Source organism: Vicia villosa, unplaced genomic scaffold, assembly GCF_029867415.1.
Source record: "Vicia villosa cultivar HV-30 ecotype Madison, WI unplaced genomic scaffold, Vvil1.0 ctg.001848F_1_1, whole genome shotgun sequence".
Classification (NCBI taxonomy): Eukaryota; Viridiplantae; Streptophyta; class Magnoliopsida; order Fabales; family Fabaceae; genus Vicia; species Vicia villosa.
Genome location: NW_026705750.1, coordinates 316,415 through 331,975, shown reverse-complemented (window position 1 = coordinate 331,975; position 15,561 = coordinate 316,415). Strand labels below are relative to the sequence as shown.

Here is a 15,561-nt window from a genome sequence, read left to right as displayed (position 1 = left end):
ATTTGGACAATAATTTTGTGAATATTTGGAACTGATACGGTGGAGATGTGAAATCGTAGGTACCTTTTTCTTGGTATAGATTCTAAATGGAGAATTAGCAATAATAGTAACAACTCATTTCAATTGATTCATGTTTTGAATAATAAAAAACACTCAATGATAATAAGTATACTATTCTCTACTATAATAATAATAATAACTAAAAAAATAATATTAATCAATTCTTAATTATTTTTAAAAAAATACATCAACATAATAATAATGACAAAAATTAGTAAAACTATTAATTCCTTAACGTGATCTTCAACCCTTTTTTCTTATTATACATACTTTTTAAAATAAAAATTAATGTTAAATTGTTAGTGAAATTGAATAAAATTTATAAAACCAAAGTTTAAAAATAATTTAAATGTTAGAATTAAGGCGGACAAATTTTGGGGTATGACACGTCGTGACACGCGTCTCTATATTAGAGTTACGACAGTTGTTTAGTAACGGTCGCAATTTTTGTGTCGTAAAACACTAATTTTCTTGTAGTGGTATACCATCATTAGCCACGACATGCAGGGTGCCTTTGTGGAGAGGTGGCACAGGAAGACGTCTTCTTTCCACTTACCGGTTGGGGAGATGACGATCACCTTGCACGATGTGCATTGTCTTCTCCACTTGCCGATCAGGGGGACGCTGTTGGACCACTCCCGGATTCAGAGGATCAAAGCCAGTGAGTGGATGGCGCTCTATTTGGGTATGAAGCCAGAAGTTGCTGACTTTGAGTGCCAGACGACAAATGGGCCTCATATCCGGTTCTCCATACTGAGCGCTTATTTCGAGCACCACCTTGTGGCGGAGGCCGAATCCGAGGAGGCGGATGACGCCCTATTTGTGTAGTATCACCGTGGCTGCGCTCTCCGGTGCTGGTACATGTTTATGGTAGGCGCTGCACTCTTTGTGGACAAGAGTGCAAGGTACGTCGACGTGACCTACCTCCGCTATTTCATGGACTTGACTACCGTTCACCAGTGGAACTGGGGGTCAACTGTTCTGGCATACCTATACCAAAAGCTGAATGAGGCCTCCAACTGGAGGACCAGGCAGTTGACCAGATCATGCACACTACTTACGGTACGTTTCATTTTAATTGTTTCACATTTATTTATGTTTCGTATTTATTTTTAATACATTATCGTGTTTGTGTTTCAGAGCTGGATCATCTCCTACTTCCCCCGCATCCACGGCTTCCGCGTTGATCCTGAGTACGAGGACGCCATGCCCAGGGCCGCCCGATACGTTCTCCAGAGGGGGAACAATGCAGTGGGACCATACCGTGGGTACCTCGACCGCACAATGCACGATGACATCTGTTGGAGGCCATTCAGCGACTACACTGATGCTGTCCCCTTTGACAGCATCTCGTTATATTCTGACTGGTTGGCATGCGGGACCAACACCATGGTGCGGTATCTCCCTGAGCGGTGCATGCGGCAGTTTGGATTTGTTCAGATGATACCCAGGTCACCTTTTGAGGCTGCTCCCGACACAGTGACCCGAGTGCAGCTCACTGGCATATTTGCGGATTGGGAGTGTCATGTGGTCCCAGAGGAGTATCGTCGCATTCGGGTCACCCAGGACTGGCATAGTGTGGAGGGATATGTCACATGGTTCTATCGGGTGTCACATCCTCTGATGAGACCCGACGCTCCCGGCGCTCCTAGGCCAGCACACGAGGAGATCCTGGAGAACTAGCAGGCCGATGATGACCACACCATTGATCTCCTGCCGATCTGCCAGCGGATAGAGATGCTTGGGCGGGACGCGTTGGATCGAGGTATCGTTGATTAGGGAGGTCTAGAGGCAGTCGCCGTGATGGAGAGGATCGTCACTGATGCGGGCCGTGCGGCGGCAGAGGGGGTCCCAGGGAGAGAGGGTTAGGCATATACCCAGTAGGGATCCGGGTTTTTTTTTGTATTCGGATTATATATTTCTCACACTATGACTCGGTCTGTATATATTATTTGAATTTTATTTATTATATTAGTATATTACGTTGATATGTCGTTTGTTTTGTTAGGCTTTTCCGTTTTGTATATAATATACGTTTTGTATATATTTCGTACGGGACTATTAGAAAAAGCATAAAAAAAATAGACTTCTGCATAATTCGGAAATGCACTTCCGAATTACAGAAAAAAGGTGTTTTCGGAAGTGCATCTCCGAAAACACCCCCCTTTTGGTGTTTTCCGAGATGCATTTCCGAAGTTTGGAAAAATTTTAAAAAAAAAAAACTTTGGAAATGCATTTCCGAAACAAAGGTAAACTGGGGTTTTTGCTGGGGGTGACCCCATAGGGAGGTGGGTAAAGAAATTCTCTTTATTATACTAATTATTTTACACAATTGTTTTTTAAAAGAGAACAACCAATTTACTAAATTATAAATATTAATTATTAATGTATTTTATTATTGTAAATACATAGCGGAGAATAATAACTTAAAGGTGATAAAATGATATTAAATATTAATTAAAGAATACAATTGATAAATAATAAAATTTTGTAACAAAGAAAAAAAATACTGAAATTTAAAAGTGGAAATTTTTTTAGATAATTTTGTTGTTGTTGCAAAAGTGATAAGTAAAACATAAATAAAATACACTAAAGTGTATTTTTTTTGTATTTATTTTAAAAAATTAAAATAAATTAGTATATAAATAAAAAAGAATTCACTCAAAAACAAGATATACTAAGTCAGTTTTGGAAATTTGGAGGGGAAAGGGAGATGAGAGTTTTGAATAAACAGAGTGGTTGAGTGAAAATATTTGAGGAATTTTGATTGAGAGGGTTTGCTTTTATTCATAATATTAAAAATCTCATAATTTGGAAGAACTCAAAATTTGTATTGAATGAGAGTTGTAGAGGGTTAGAAGAGTTTATATAAATTTTCTAAATATATTTGATGTTGTTATAGTATCATAAAAATTAAAAATATAATAATGATTAAAACTCTTTTATTATTATATATAAAAATATCTTTTTAAAAAAGATTTATTTTTTTATTTTATTTTTTAAAATTTGTTTTCGGAAGTCTTCCGTTCCCCTCTCCTCCGAGCTTTCAAACAAAGCCAAAGAGAAAACTCAAAATAAAAAAGTCAAAGAAGTTGTTAGATTATAAACAAAAACATGAATAACCACTGAATTGCACGATAGAATACCCAATGTTAGCATAAGGGTTAGACTGTCAAGAAATTAAGTAAAAAAACTTAGGTCTTTTAGCCTTCATCCATCATCAAGAAAGAATTTTAACTTTGTCAACCAATCACAAAAGTGTTGTTTCTTTACTATTGAAAGTTTGTATATTTATTTCTTTCTAGATAACTCAAATGACCAACAACTAGATGTCTTGAAAGTATTGCCGCAAAATTGAAGGGTATTGCAAGAACACAAATAATCACTAACCACTAAAGGACATAAGTTCACTTTTTGCCATAAAACTCACACCCTAAAATAAATGTTGAATATTCTCCTCATTCTCACAACCACCTGAACACTTCGACGATCTCCTTCCAAATTGTCTTTTGTTAGAATCCTATTTTTGAGATAATTTTTCCATATGAGATCATGCGACGATAATGGATGAAGTTGGTTCTCATGAGTAATAATATGATATCTTTCTTTCACATGATAAACCAACATCACGATTAAGAGAATTCACACCTAACGTCCACCTACAATAGCCTGTGAAATAAGTTACTCAACAAGAAACAACATTATTCCATTTATTCCTCCTCCCATGTGAAGAGTCTCCTTCTTCAACTCCACCCTAGATCCTAGACCTTCTACCCCCAACTTAATCTTATTTTCTCATCTACAATAGTATTTTTATCCTTCGACATCTGATAAAGGCGGCATAACCTAGAACTGAAAATACCTCTTTTTAGGCAAGGATCCTTTTAAAAAAAGATACCTTCACCATTATCCACCAAACGAGATAATTAGGTGTCTATCCAACAACTTGTGCTCGCCTCCACCACATTGACACCTAGCAAACAACTTGTGTCCACCCCCATTACACTGAGCCTTATTTCCTCTACACTTAATACAACCCATTTATAATTCATATTTAGCAGCTAACACCTTAAATCACAACTCGTCCTAATCAACATACAACCTCCATCATCATTTTTCTAACAAGGCAAAGTTGAACTCCTTAACCCTCTGAACCCCATCCCACCTACATCCATATCCACACTCATTTTGTATAAATTTATCCAATGAATCTTATGAGCATCCTCATTGTCCCTCCTAAAAAAACTTAAGTAAATATTCAGTAGAAGAAATAATATACACATGAAGATATTAAATGTTAAACTGTTTACTTTACGATAACACATAGAAGGTCTCTAGAATGTCATACTTTATGATCACAACAAGTCCTTATAATTTTAAGCATACCCACTTTTGATACTTGATCCCCAGTTTAAAGATACTAATTTGTGAGAAAAATATGAGTTTCACTATCCTTATCTATGGTATAGATCCAAGAACAATATTAATGTTCGTCTTTCATTCCTAAAAGTTTGCACATTTAAGAAGAAAATAACAATGATAGAAAATGTTTTATACGTTCCTGAGATGAAGTGAAACATAATAAGTGTTGGACAACGGATAGAGAAAGGACACTCATTAATTATGGAGGATAATTTACTTAGATGTATGATGCAAAGAGGAAACTGATTTTGAATCAATACTTGCAAAAAATAGAACCTTCAAGACCTTACTCAATATAGTGGAGGTTGACTACTTTGCAACAATGATTCAAGACAAGGAGAGCATCCTATGACACAAGAGTCTTGACAATCTAAATATTAATAGTTTAATTCAGCTTAATCCAAAGGAGATGGTGTTAGACATGTCTAGAATTACAACTCCTAAGAGATCTTGCACAACATGTATGGTGGAAAAACATCCATAGTCAAATTTTACTAACAACTTGCCAATGAGATCTATGACGTATTGAATATGGTTCATCCAGATGTTTATGGCCACTTTGATGTGTCATCATTATAGATAAGTTGTCAAAAAATATTGTGGCTATATCTGATCAAAGCTAATAATGATTCCTTAGAAGTTTCCAAAAGATCCAAGAGGTCAGTTGAAAAACAAAGTGGCAAGATGCTGACTATTTTAATGATAGATGGAAGCGGAGAGTATACATCCATAAAAATTTAAAATTATTGTAGTCTAACATGACATTATACATGAAGTTACAACACCATATACTCCACACACATTGACCTAGTTGAAAGGAGGAATATAAATAAATTGAATATAGCAAGAAGCACATTGAAGCAGAAATATATGGCTACCTTACAAATTGGGGGGGGGGGGGGGGACAAATAGTGACCATGATTACTTATATCTTGAACAATTCTCCTACGAAAAGATTGAAAAATAAGATCTTCGAGGAAAGCTTGGTCAAATAAGAAAATAAATTATAACTCATTTAAAAGTGTTTGACTCACTATATTTTAAACTTACGCTAAGAAAAAGAAGAAATGAATCATTACGGGTGATTAAAACCGAATATGTCCAATAGAAAACTGCAAAACCGAATCGAACCAAATCAAAATCATAAAAAACTGCATTTGGTTCAGATGTGTTTAGGCCATTTTATAACAGAACTATGTGGTTCGGTTCGATTTGCGGTTTGTATTTTACAAACTGAACCAAACCAAACCAAATCGCGTTATGTTACAAAATCTTACTAACTAATATATATTCTTTTAATTTTTTTTAGAGAAATCAACTGTATTATGTGTATATTTTATCATATTCTTTGTACGATATTTATTTTAATTTATATATCATCATTAAACAAAATATTATTCATTTATAAATACTATTTTGACAAAATATATTTTATCGTATTTTTTGTATAAATATTTATTTATGAATGCAACTTCATGTATATCATTGTTTAACCCAAAAATAAAATGAGTTTAAGGATAGTGCGCTGTTAGTATAAAACAATTTTACATATACAATCAATAAAAACTCTTACATTTGTCATATCATTTCAGTATTTTAAAAATAAAATTGGGATTTATTGTGATGCATGTCCCTCATTAGTTGAGAGTGTCAAACTATTTTACACTGTCAGTGCATTTTCTTTTTTCTCAAATAAAATTGTAAAATGTATTTTTACGTATCAAATTAAAAACTTATTTCAACAATTATAAACTTTTTTTATAGTATTGTATGAATGATTAAACACAAAATTATATTTTCCTCTATATATGTATGTATGTCTCAATAATTTTTTTTTAAGAAAACGGATCAACCCAAACCGCATTAGTTTGATTTGTTTTGATTCAATTTTATTTTTGAAAGTCAAAAAAACCAAACCGAACCGCACATTTTTTTCTCTTGCAATTAAGATGATTTTTAACGTTAAAATCGTCCAAACCTACGTAAAAGAAATATTAAAGATCATCAAGAACTTCTTGAATTGGAGATTCTTTGTATTGATGATGATGAGAGCGCAAGAGGCAGAAGATACTCTATTTTTGTGAAAATAAAACAGAGAAATATTAAAGATCATCAAGAACTTCTTAAATTGGAGATTATTTGTATTGATGATGATGAGAGAGCAAGAGGCAGAAGATACTCTATTTTTGTGAAAATAAAAGTTTATTTATTGTTTTTAGCTTCTTTTGACCAAACCTCTCTTTCTTGTCTTGTACAGGGTTGTAATTCCATGATCTTTTTTCAACTTTTTCTTGTTTTTAATTATTGATTCCTACTAGTTTGGTATTCCTAATCTCGTTCTCATTTTTGTATTAAAATGTTTGTAGCTTATTAACAACTACGGATCTTGTTAGTTACTAATATTTTGGTGTGTTTGGTTTAACTTTGACATGTGTTCGGTTCCAAAATGTTCAGTATCTGTCAACCTAACATAGTTACAAGTAGTTGTAGTTGTGAACTCAAAGTATTTAATTTTCAGACACTACTATATAGATTATAATAATTGGCCTAAACAAAAAATAAGTAGAATAAAACAAAATAATATTAAAATGATCTATTTCTCTACTATAAAAAAGAAATTAGCATAGGATAAAATAAAATAAGACTTGATTTCATTTTATTTCATTCAGTATCTATTATTTTCTTTTCTAATTTAAAATGATATAGTAAAATTATCTTTTTGTAAAATATTCCAGTTAATTTTGTGATAGTTCCATTTTTTTTGTTAAATATAATTTTGGTCTTAGTGGCTTACGAAATTAATTTTCTTATTTTAAATTTAAATAATTTTAATAACTCTTTAATAATTTTACACTTGATTATATTTTGCATAAAGAACATGATTATTTTAACTTTAAAAACTAGATTTTTTAATATAAATTTAAAATGATTTTTTTAGAATACGAAATTAAAAGACTAATTTTCACGTTGAATAACAAAAATATATTTTATTGAAAAAAAAGTGATTGAGTTATCATTGTTCACCGGATAACTAACATAGTCATCTTTTTATTGAGCGAATCACTTATCATATATCATTAGATAGTTATCAGTTTATTTACCGGATAATTTACTATAAGTTATCACGTAATCATCGGTTTGTTCATTGATAAAAATTAAATAGTAAAAAAAAATTATAGTAAAAAGATAAAATTAGAATATTTTAAAAAAAATATAGGAGTATGAGAATAATGGTAGAGGTGTGCAATAAAACTTTTTAAAATAAGAGAACCAAAAATATAAATATGTCTTTTTCTTTTATATTTTGCATAGATATGAACATGATTATTTTAACTTTAAAAACTATATTTTTTTTAATATAAATTTAAAATAATTTTTTTAGAATACTAAATTAAAAGACGAATTTTCATTTTGAATAACAAAAATATACTTTATTGAAGGAAAAAAGGTGTTTGAGCTATGCAAATAGGGGCTGATGTTTTATTTTTCTGATGCTAAGGTGACATGTTTAACGGCAACTACTTCAAGTTGATAACCTATTTTCTTAAGTTGTGAAGCGAGAGAGACACAACATATGTCTCATTTGGGGTTCAAATTTGAGAATGCTTGGTTAATTGAACCAGGGTTCGAGGATTTCGTCATTGACCAATGGCATAAATTGGAGGATCATTCTATTATGGGCAAATCGGAGAATTGAGGCGCGGTTATATTGAAGTGGAGTAAAGAAAATTTCCATAAGTTAATAAAGGAAATTGAAAGTCTTCACAAAAAATTGAAAGAGCTTGATATCATGTCAGGATGGTAATATTAATTATTTCATTGCCCTTAAAAATGCTTGAACTCTCTCTTTGTCAAAGATGTTTTGTTTTGGAAGCAAAGGGCTAAAGCTCACGGGTATACGGATGGCGATTTTAATACACAGTTTTTTTCATATCAATGTTACGGCCAGGAAGAAAATAAATACTATTATGTCCCTTACTAATGACAACGGGGAAGTCAGCTCCTCGCTCGAGGAGATGTGTAGAATCACTCACGACTATTTTTCGACCATTTTCAGAAGAAGCCAAGTGCTCGTGATAAGGTCTTACATGCTCTTAAGACTACCATTTCAGAAGAAGACAATAACACGTTGCCGACTCCTTTTGTTTATGAGGAATTAAAAGAAGCAATATATTATATGCATGCTGACAAAGAGTCATAGTTCGGATGATTTCTATCCTGGGTTTTATCAAAACTTCTGGGATATTTGTGGTTAAGAGATTTTTAATGCTAGTTATTCTTGGTTAGATAATGGTGTGTTTCCTCCAAGCCTCAATACGACAAATATTACTCTAATTCCAAAAGGAGAAGTTCAAACTTCTTTAAAAGATTGGAGACTAATTGGCTTGTGTAATGTCTTATATAAGGTGGTAGGAAAAGCCCTTGCAAACCTCTTAAAGAAAGTGTTAAACAAGTGTATCTCTGATAACCAGCCAGCTTTCGTGCCTGGGAGATCTATCCTTGATAATGCTATGGTAGCTATTGAGGTCATTCATCACATGAAGTCTAAAACCAAGGGTAAGAATGGTGATATATCTCTTAAACTTGACATTAATAAAGCCTATGACATGATTGATTGAGATTATCTCAAGGATGTTCTTGTCACGATGGGTTTCAGTCAGAAGTGGGTAAGATGAATCATGCATTGTGTGGAAACAATAAATTACCTGGTGCTCTTGAATGGTAATTCAGTTGGTCTAATTGTTCCTGGCCGGGGGCTGAGACATGGAGATCATTTATCCTCGTACCTATTTATTCTTTGTTTTGCATGGCTTACATCGCTTATCAAACAATCCAATACTAGGGGAGATATTCACGACATTACAATATGTAAGAAAGTTCTCGTCATATCTCATTTACTGTTTGTTGATGATTGTTTCTTGTTCTTCAAAGTAGCCATAAATGAAGCTAATGAGATGAAGAATATTCTTGCCACCTACAAAGAAGCTCGGGTTAAGCCATCAACTTGCAAAAATTTAAATTCTTTTGTAGCAGGAATGTTGATCCAAATGTTAAGAATCTCTTGGCTAATACTTTAGGGGTTCAACAAGTGTTAGGGACATGAAAGTATCTCGGTGTTCCATCTATGATTGGTAGAAGTAGTAAAGCGACCTTCAAGTATATTAAAGATATAATTTGGAAAAAGATTAATTATTGGAGTAGCAGGAGCCTTTCTCAAGCGGGAAGAGAAACTCTTATCAAATCCGTTCTACAAGCCATTCCATCTTACATCATAAGTATTTTCTTATTACCTTTCTCTCTAAGTGATGAAATTGAGAAAATGATTAATTATTTTTGGTGGGGGCATAACCAAGATCGGTCTAAAGAAATAAATTAGATATCTTGGGATTGCTTGTCTATGTCGAAGAAGGATGGTGGTATGGGTTTCAAAAATCTTATTGCATTCAATTATGCCATGCTAGGAAAACAAGCTTGAAGCCTTATGACGAATCCAAATAATTTATTTACCAGACTTTATAATTGATTCAGTGATTGGTCATAATCTTAGTTATGTGTGGAGGAGTATATGGAGCTCGAAGTTTGTGGTTAGAGGCGGGTATAAATAAAGTATTGGATCAGGTGATAGAATTTCGGTTTGGGGTCATAATTATTTACATAATAGCACTTCATTGGTCAACCCTTGGTCAAATAATCCGGTTACTGCTAATCTGAAAGTTTTGGATGTGATGAGCTTAACTAGAAAACAGTGGAACTATAACTTGATATACCCCCTTGTTTGGTGTGGAGATGTGGATAAAATTCTCAAAGCCCCTTTATTCGAGATGGTCCATGTGGGTAAATTAGTGTGGAAATTTAAAAAGAATGACATGTATTTTGTGCGTAATGCTTATCGTTTATGTATAAATGAAGCTATTGATACCTCTCATCTTAGAGTTGATGAGAAGTGAGACTTGGTTTAGAAGTTAAATACTCCTCCTAGGGTCAAAACTTCTTGTGGTACCTGTGTAGGAACTGTAACACCCTAAATTCCTCGGTATAATATATAACAAAATTAGAGTAAATTATAGCCAATTTAGATATTTATGATGCCTCATTCACCTACATACTCATACAATGCGATACGTAACACATGTTAAAACATAAATCACATATTTTTCATGTCTAAATTTCAATAACTTTATTAGCAGCAAAATTCATTAATAATTATTTAAATCTTCAATCATGAACTAATATCATAAATATCCAAAACTAACATCAAACACCAAAGTTTATCCCACAAAGGGAGTTATACATAATGCTACTCCAAAACATAAATAAAACAAACATCGCCCCTCATTGTTACGTATCAGAGCATAATCCGAATCGACATAACCAACAGGGAGAGCAACATCTTCCAAGCTACTTCAAAAGTGTACTAATCCTCATTACCTGTACGTTACCCAAGTGGAGGCAACATTCAAATAGAAGGGGTGAGATATCTCAACAATATATAGGAATGTATAACAATAAGTATGCAATAAATATATAAGCATGTATCCACTTAATCCATAAGTTGTCGGTTTTCTTACTTAAATTCCACAACAACTTTAGCATACTGGCTCTGTTCCAGGTTTCCAAATCCACAATATTCATCCCTTATGAATTTTAGGCTTGCAGACCTTCTTCCATGAGATAGGGGATTTCCTCGATATAGAGTTGGTTCCAGTCCATAAAAAACTTTTGCAAATAGCATTAATTATGTGGAGGACAACTTTAGGGAAGGGCAAGCAATTCATCCAAACGATAAACACACCAAAAATCACACTTTGTATTAGTTGAAGTCTGTCAGCATAGGTAAGCATCTTTGCACTACAATGATTAACCCTCTGCATAATCTTACCAATCAAAGGTAAATAGTGCTTAATTGCTAACTTCTTGCTAGTGAGGGGGATACCTAAATATCTGAAGGGGAGGGAGCCCTCCATGAAGCGAGTCTTATCTTTAATGTTCTTCTTTGTGTCTTCATCTACAACACCAAAATAAACATAGCACTTCCTTGGATTCATCTTGAGGCCAGTGGACAAAGAGAACTTTTCAAAGTGTTTGAGCATTAAATCAACTGATACAAAATCTCCTCTAGTAAAAAGCAAAAGGTCAACTGCAAAAGATAAATTGGTGATGTTAAGCTTATCACATCTAGTATGATAATTAAAATTAGGATTTATCTAATGTTTATTGAACATATTAAAATATTAAAATATTTATATAATATAATATAATATTAAAATATTATATTAAAATATTATATATATATATATATATATATATATTAAATATTTTAGTATTTCAATTTATTAAAAAATATAGTTACATTACAATTTATTAAAAAAACAGTTAAGTTTAATATGTCAGTTATTTTATATTTTAAAAAACTGAAATAATATATTTAAGATATTAAATTTATGTTCAATTAATAAACTAAAATAATATTTCAATTATTTTCAATTTATTATTGGAATACATATTGAAATAATATTTCAAATAATATTGTTTGATTAATAACATTTTAATTTTTGAAATATATACTATATACTATTAGGGCCCGTTTGGCGTGCTAGATAAGGAGACAGGATATGATAAAATTATCCTATCCTAATATAATCTGTTGTTTGGTGCACCAATAGGAAAGGATAATTTAAACCTATTACTAATCCTATCCTATTGCCCCTTTGTTATTCTTATCCTTATTTTAAGCTGGGTTAGCAAAATGATAGGATAATTAAAACAAAAACACACGCTTCTGATATTTTTTCTCTCACGTTCCTTTTCTCACTCTCACTTCCCTTTCATCTCTACAGTTCCATCTTCTCTGCCGTCACCAAATCAATCGCGTTTTCTGCTACGATAATGTTTTCTTGTTCTAATTTCTCTATAATAACGGTTTCTTCTTCATCAATATTGATTTTTATCAAAACCCTAATTTTTTCCTTATTCTTTATTTACTAATTTCTTCTTCTTTTGTGTTCTCTTTGATGTTTTTTTTATGTTTCTACTATTTTGATATCCATTGTGTTAAAAAGTTTGTTTTTTTCTTGATACCCATTATTTTCTTTTTCTACTATTCACTGTATCTTCTGCTTTTCATTGTTTTTTCTGTGTTTCCCCTATTATAACTCTATTATATGTTATTATATGGTTATATTAGTGCCCTCATACTACTTGTTCATGTTATAGGTTAATATGGATTCAGAGGATCAAGATATGATGTTATATTTAATTTTAGAACAATCTTTTTTAGAGATGGTTGAACTTTGTTTTACAATTTTAATGATAGTTAGTCATTCTCCACTATGGTTTTATGAAAATAATTTCATTAGACAACAACCGATGGATAGAGAAGGATTAAGGGGGGAATTTTTAGAATCTTTGATCAAGAGAGATGATGTGTTATGTGTTAATCAACTTCGTATGGACATTAGATTATTTTGATTATTATGTTGTCTCCTCCGTAATGAAGGTCAATTGAAAGAAGATGGACTAGTATGTTGTGAAGAACAAGTGGCTATGTTCTTACACATATTGGCACATCATTCAAAAAATCGTGTAATTAAATTCTTATTTAAACGATCGGGGGAAACTGTTAGTAGGTATTTTAATTTAGTCTTGAATGGGGTATTGCGGGATGCCATTTCTAGGAGGAATGGTTTAATTGTTCCAACAGGTTAGAGTAATCATGCGGAGTAAATTTTATTACAGCAAGACAAGTAAAATATTTTTATTTGACAAATATATTTGATTATTATAGGTTATTACAGCAAGACAAGTAAAATATTTGATTACAGATATACTCCAATTACAGCAAGACAAGTAAAATACTTGATTACAGCAAGACAAGTAATATATTTGATTACAAGTAAAAAATTCTTACAGCAAGACAAGTAAAATATTTGATTATTCTCTATGATTACTTGAACAAATATGTTTGTTATTCTTGTGTAGAGTCATCCAAATGCAAAGGATTATAGATATACTCCAATTTCACTTTTTGACAAACTTGTCCATGCTTTTGGAAAAGATCGTGCTACTGGTAAAGGTGCTGCTCCCCCTGTTGATAATGTTGAGGAGATAGATAAAGAAATAGAAGAGCTATTTAACGATGAGGAGGATGATGTAGAAACGACTCCATCGCCGTCTAATAATAAATCTAAAAGGAAGCTCGACAACAAAGATATACATTTCAACAAAAGAAACAAAGGAGCAAGTCGTCTAGGAGTCGGTAAAGATGTGTTTGATGATTCAAGAAACATCATGAATGAGTTGAAGAAAATGGAGCTAACAGAACAAGAGCGTTTTGTTGCCGCTGACAAAATATTATCTGTGCCACATCGTTTACACATATTTATGGGTTGTGTTGATATTGATGACCGTCTCGCATTTGTTAAGTCATTGATGCAGTGATTTCAATACTTTATAATGGTATTGTTTGACTTTATTTTGTTACTTTCTCATTGTTTTGTTGCTACTTTTGCATATGACAATTTAAATTTGATACAATTTAAATTTTAATGATGTTTTTATTTATAATTATTTACTTATTTTAGTGCTATGAAAAATTTAATTTAATTTCAATTTTAGCATTACTTTTTATATAATTATATGAAAATAAATATTATCCTGTTACTATCAAGTGCGTCCAAACACATGATAGGATAAAATAATGTTATCCTGTTACTTATCATGTGTGCACCAAACACATGACAGGATAATTGTCTATCCTGTCACTATCCTATCCTGTCTCTATGCATCTCTTTATCCTATCCTATCTATATCCTATCATGCGCACCAACCGGGCCCTTAACGTATTCATTTTAGAATAAATAGTACACATTTAAAATAATATTCATGTAATAAATAATAAATAGGCTTAATTGCAATTTTGGTCCCCCTGTTATCATTTTTTTTGAGTTTTGGTCCCCCTATTTTAAAATCCGGAATTTTAGTCCCTATATTTTAGTTTTTTGAGGATTTTGGTCCCCCTGCAAATTCGAAGACAATTTTAAATGAAATGACGCTCATATTAATAATGTGTCAGTGTCAGTTCAACACTGAAATGTTTAAAAAAAACTAATTTTATTTAAGATTTATGTTGAACATGTCATCAATGTGAGTTCCATTTCATTAAAAATTGCCTTTGGATTTGCAAGGGGACCAAAATCCTCTAAAAACTAAAATAAAGGGACTAAAATTCAGTATTTTAAAATAGGGGGACCAAAACTCAAAAAAAATGATAATAAGGGGACTAAAATTGCAATTAAGCCTAATAAATAATACTAATTTATAATAATTATCATGTAATATTAATTTTGAAAATAAATATTATCTATGTAATATATACTATTGTAGAAAAACAAAACATGAAAAGCAAATTCGTCTGGTGGTAAGCATTTGGTTTAAGAGTTTAATTGGTATGCAATGTCAGTGTAAAATATTTTACACCATCACTACATCATGACCCTTCAATTATATTACTTTTTAAAAATTAAAATAAAAGTCAAACATTACTAACTTATCAACAGTTATGATTAACTGTCAGTGCATTTCAATTAAATTCTTGGTTTAATCATGTGCAAGGTCATGGGTTCAATATTCTATGATTACAAAATTTTCAATTTTTTAAAATTTAAAATAAATACATTTTTTTTAAATTTCAAATAAATATAAATACAGTTGGCATTTCCATGTAAAACGTTAAATATAAAATAAAAAATCAACATGACATTTCCACGTAATCCTAAAATAAATAAAAAATTTAAAAAAAAGTCAACACAGCAGTGCCACAAATTTACAAGATTAATTTTTGAATTCGCCTCATATAATAGGGGCAAAATAGGTGTTAACCTTAAATTTTATTCTTGTAATTGATGAGATGGTGTCTTAGAAATCTACATTCTCTCTTTTTCTTAAACCATTGGCTATATAAACCTTATTGTATTCCTCAATCAGAAATGCTATGTGTACACCTTGGTGTTACACTACACCGTATAAAACTAGGAGTTTTTTGTCATTTAGAAAAAAAATAAGGGCATGGTGGTAAATAAC

At 31.8% G+C, this 15,561-nt stretch overlaps 1 protein-coding gene across 1 annotated transcript; it reads left to right on the top strand.

Annotated features, from left to right (window-relative positions):
• The first annotated feature begins 8,993 nt into the window (after positions 1 to 8,993).
• Positions 8,994 to 13,926, top strand: LOC131636888 (uncharacterized). The gene is made up of 3 exons (XM_058907478.1): positions 8,994 to 9,039; positions 13,268 to 13,356; positions 13,462 to 13,926. The coding sequence occupies exons 1-3, from the start codon at positions 8,994 to 8,996 to the stop codon at positions 13,918 to 13,920; spliced, it is 594 nt and encodes a 197-aa protein (XP_058763461.1). The 3' UTR covers positions 13,921 to 13,926.
• The last annotated feature ends 1,635 nt before the right edge of the window (positions 13,927 to 15,561 follow it).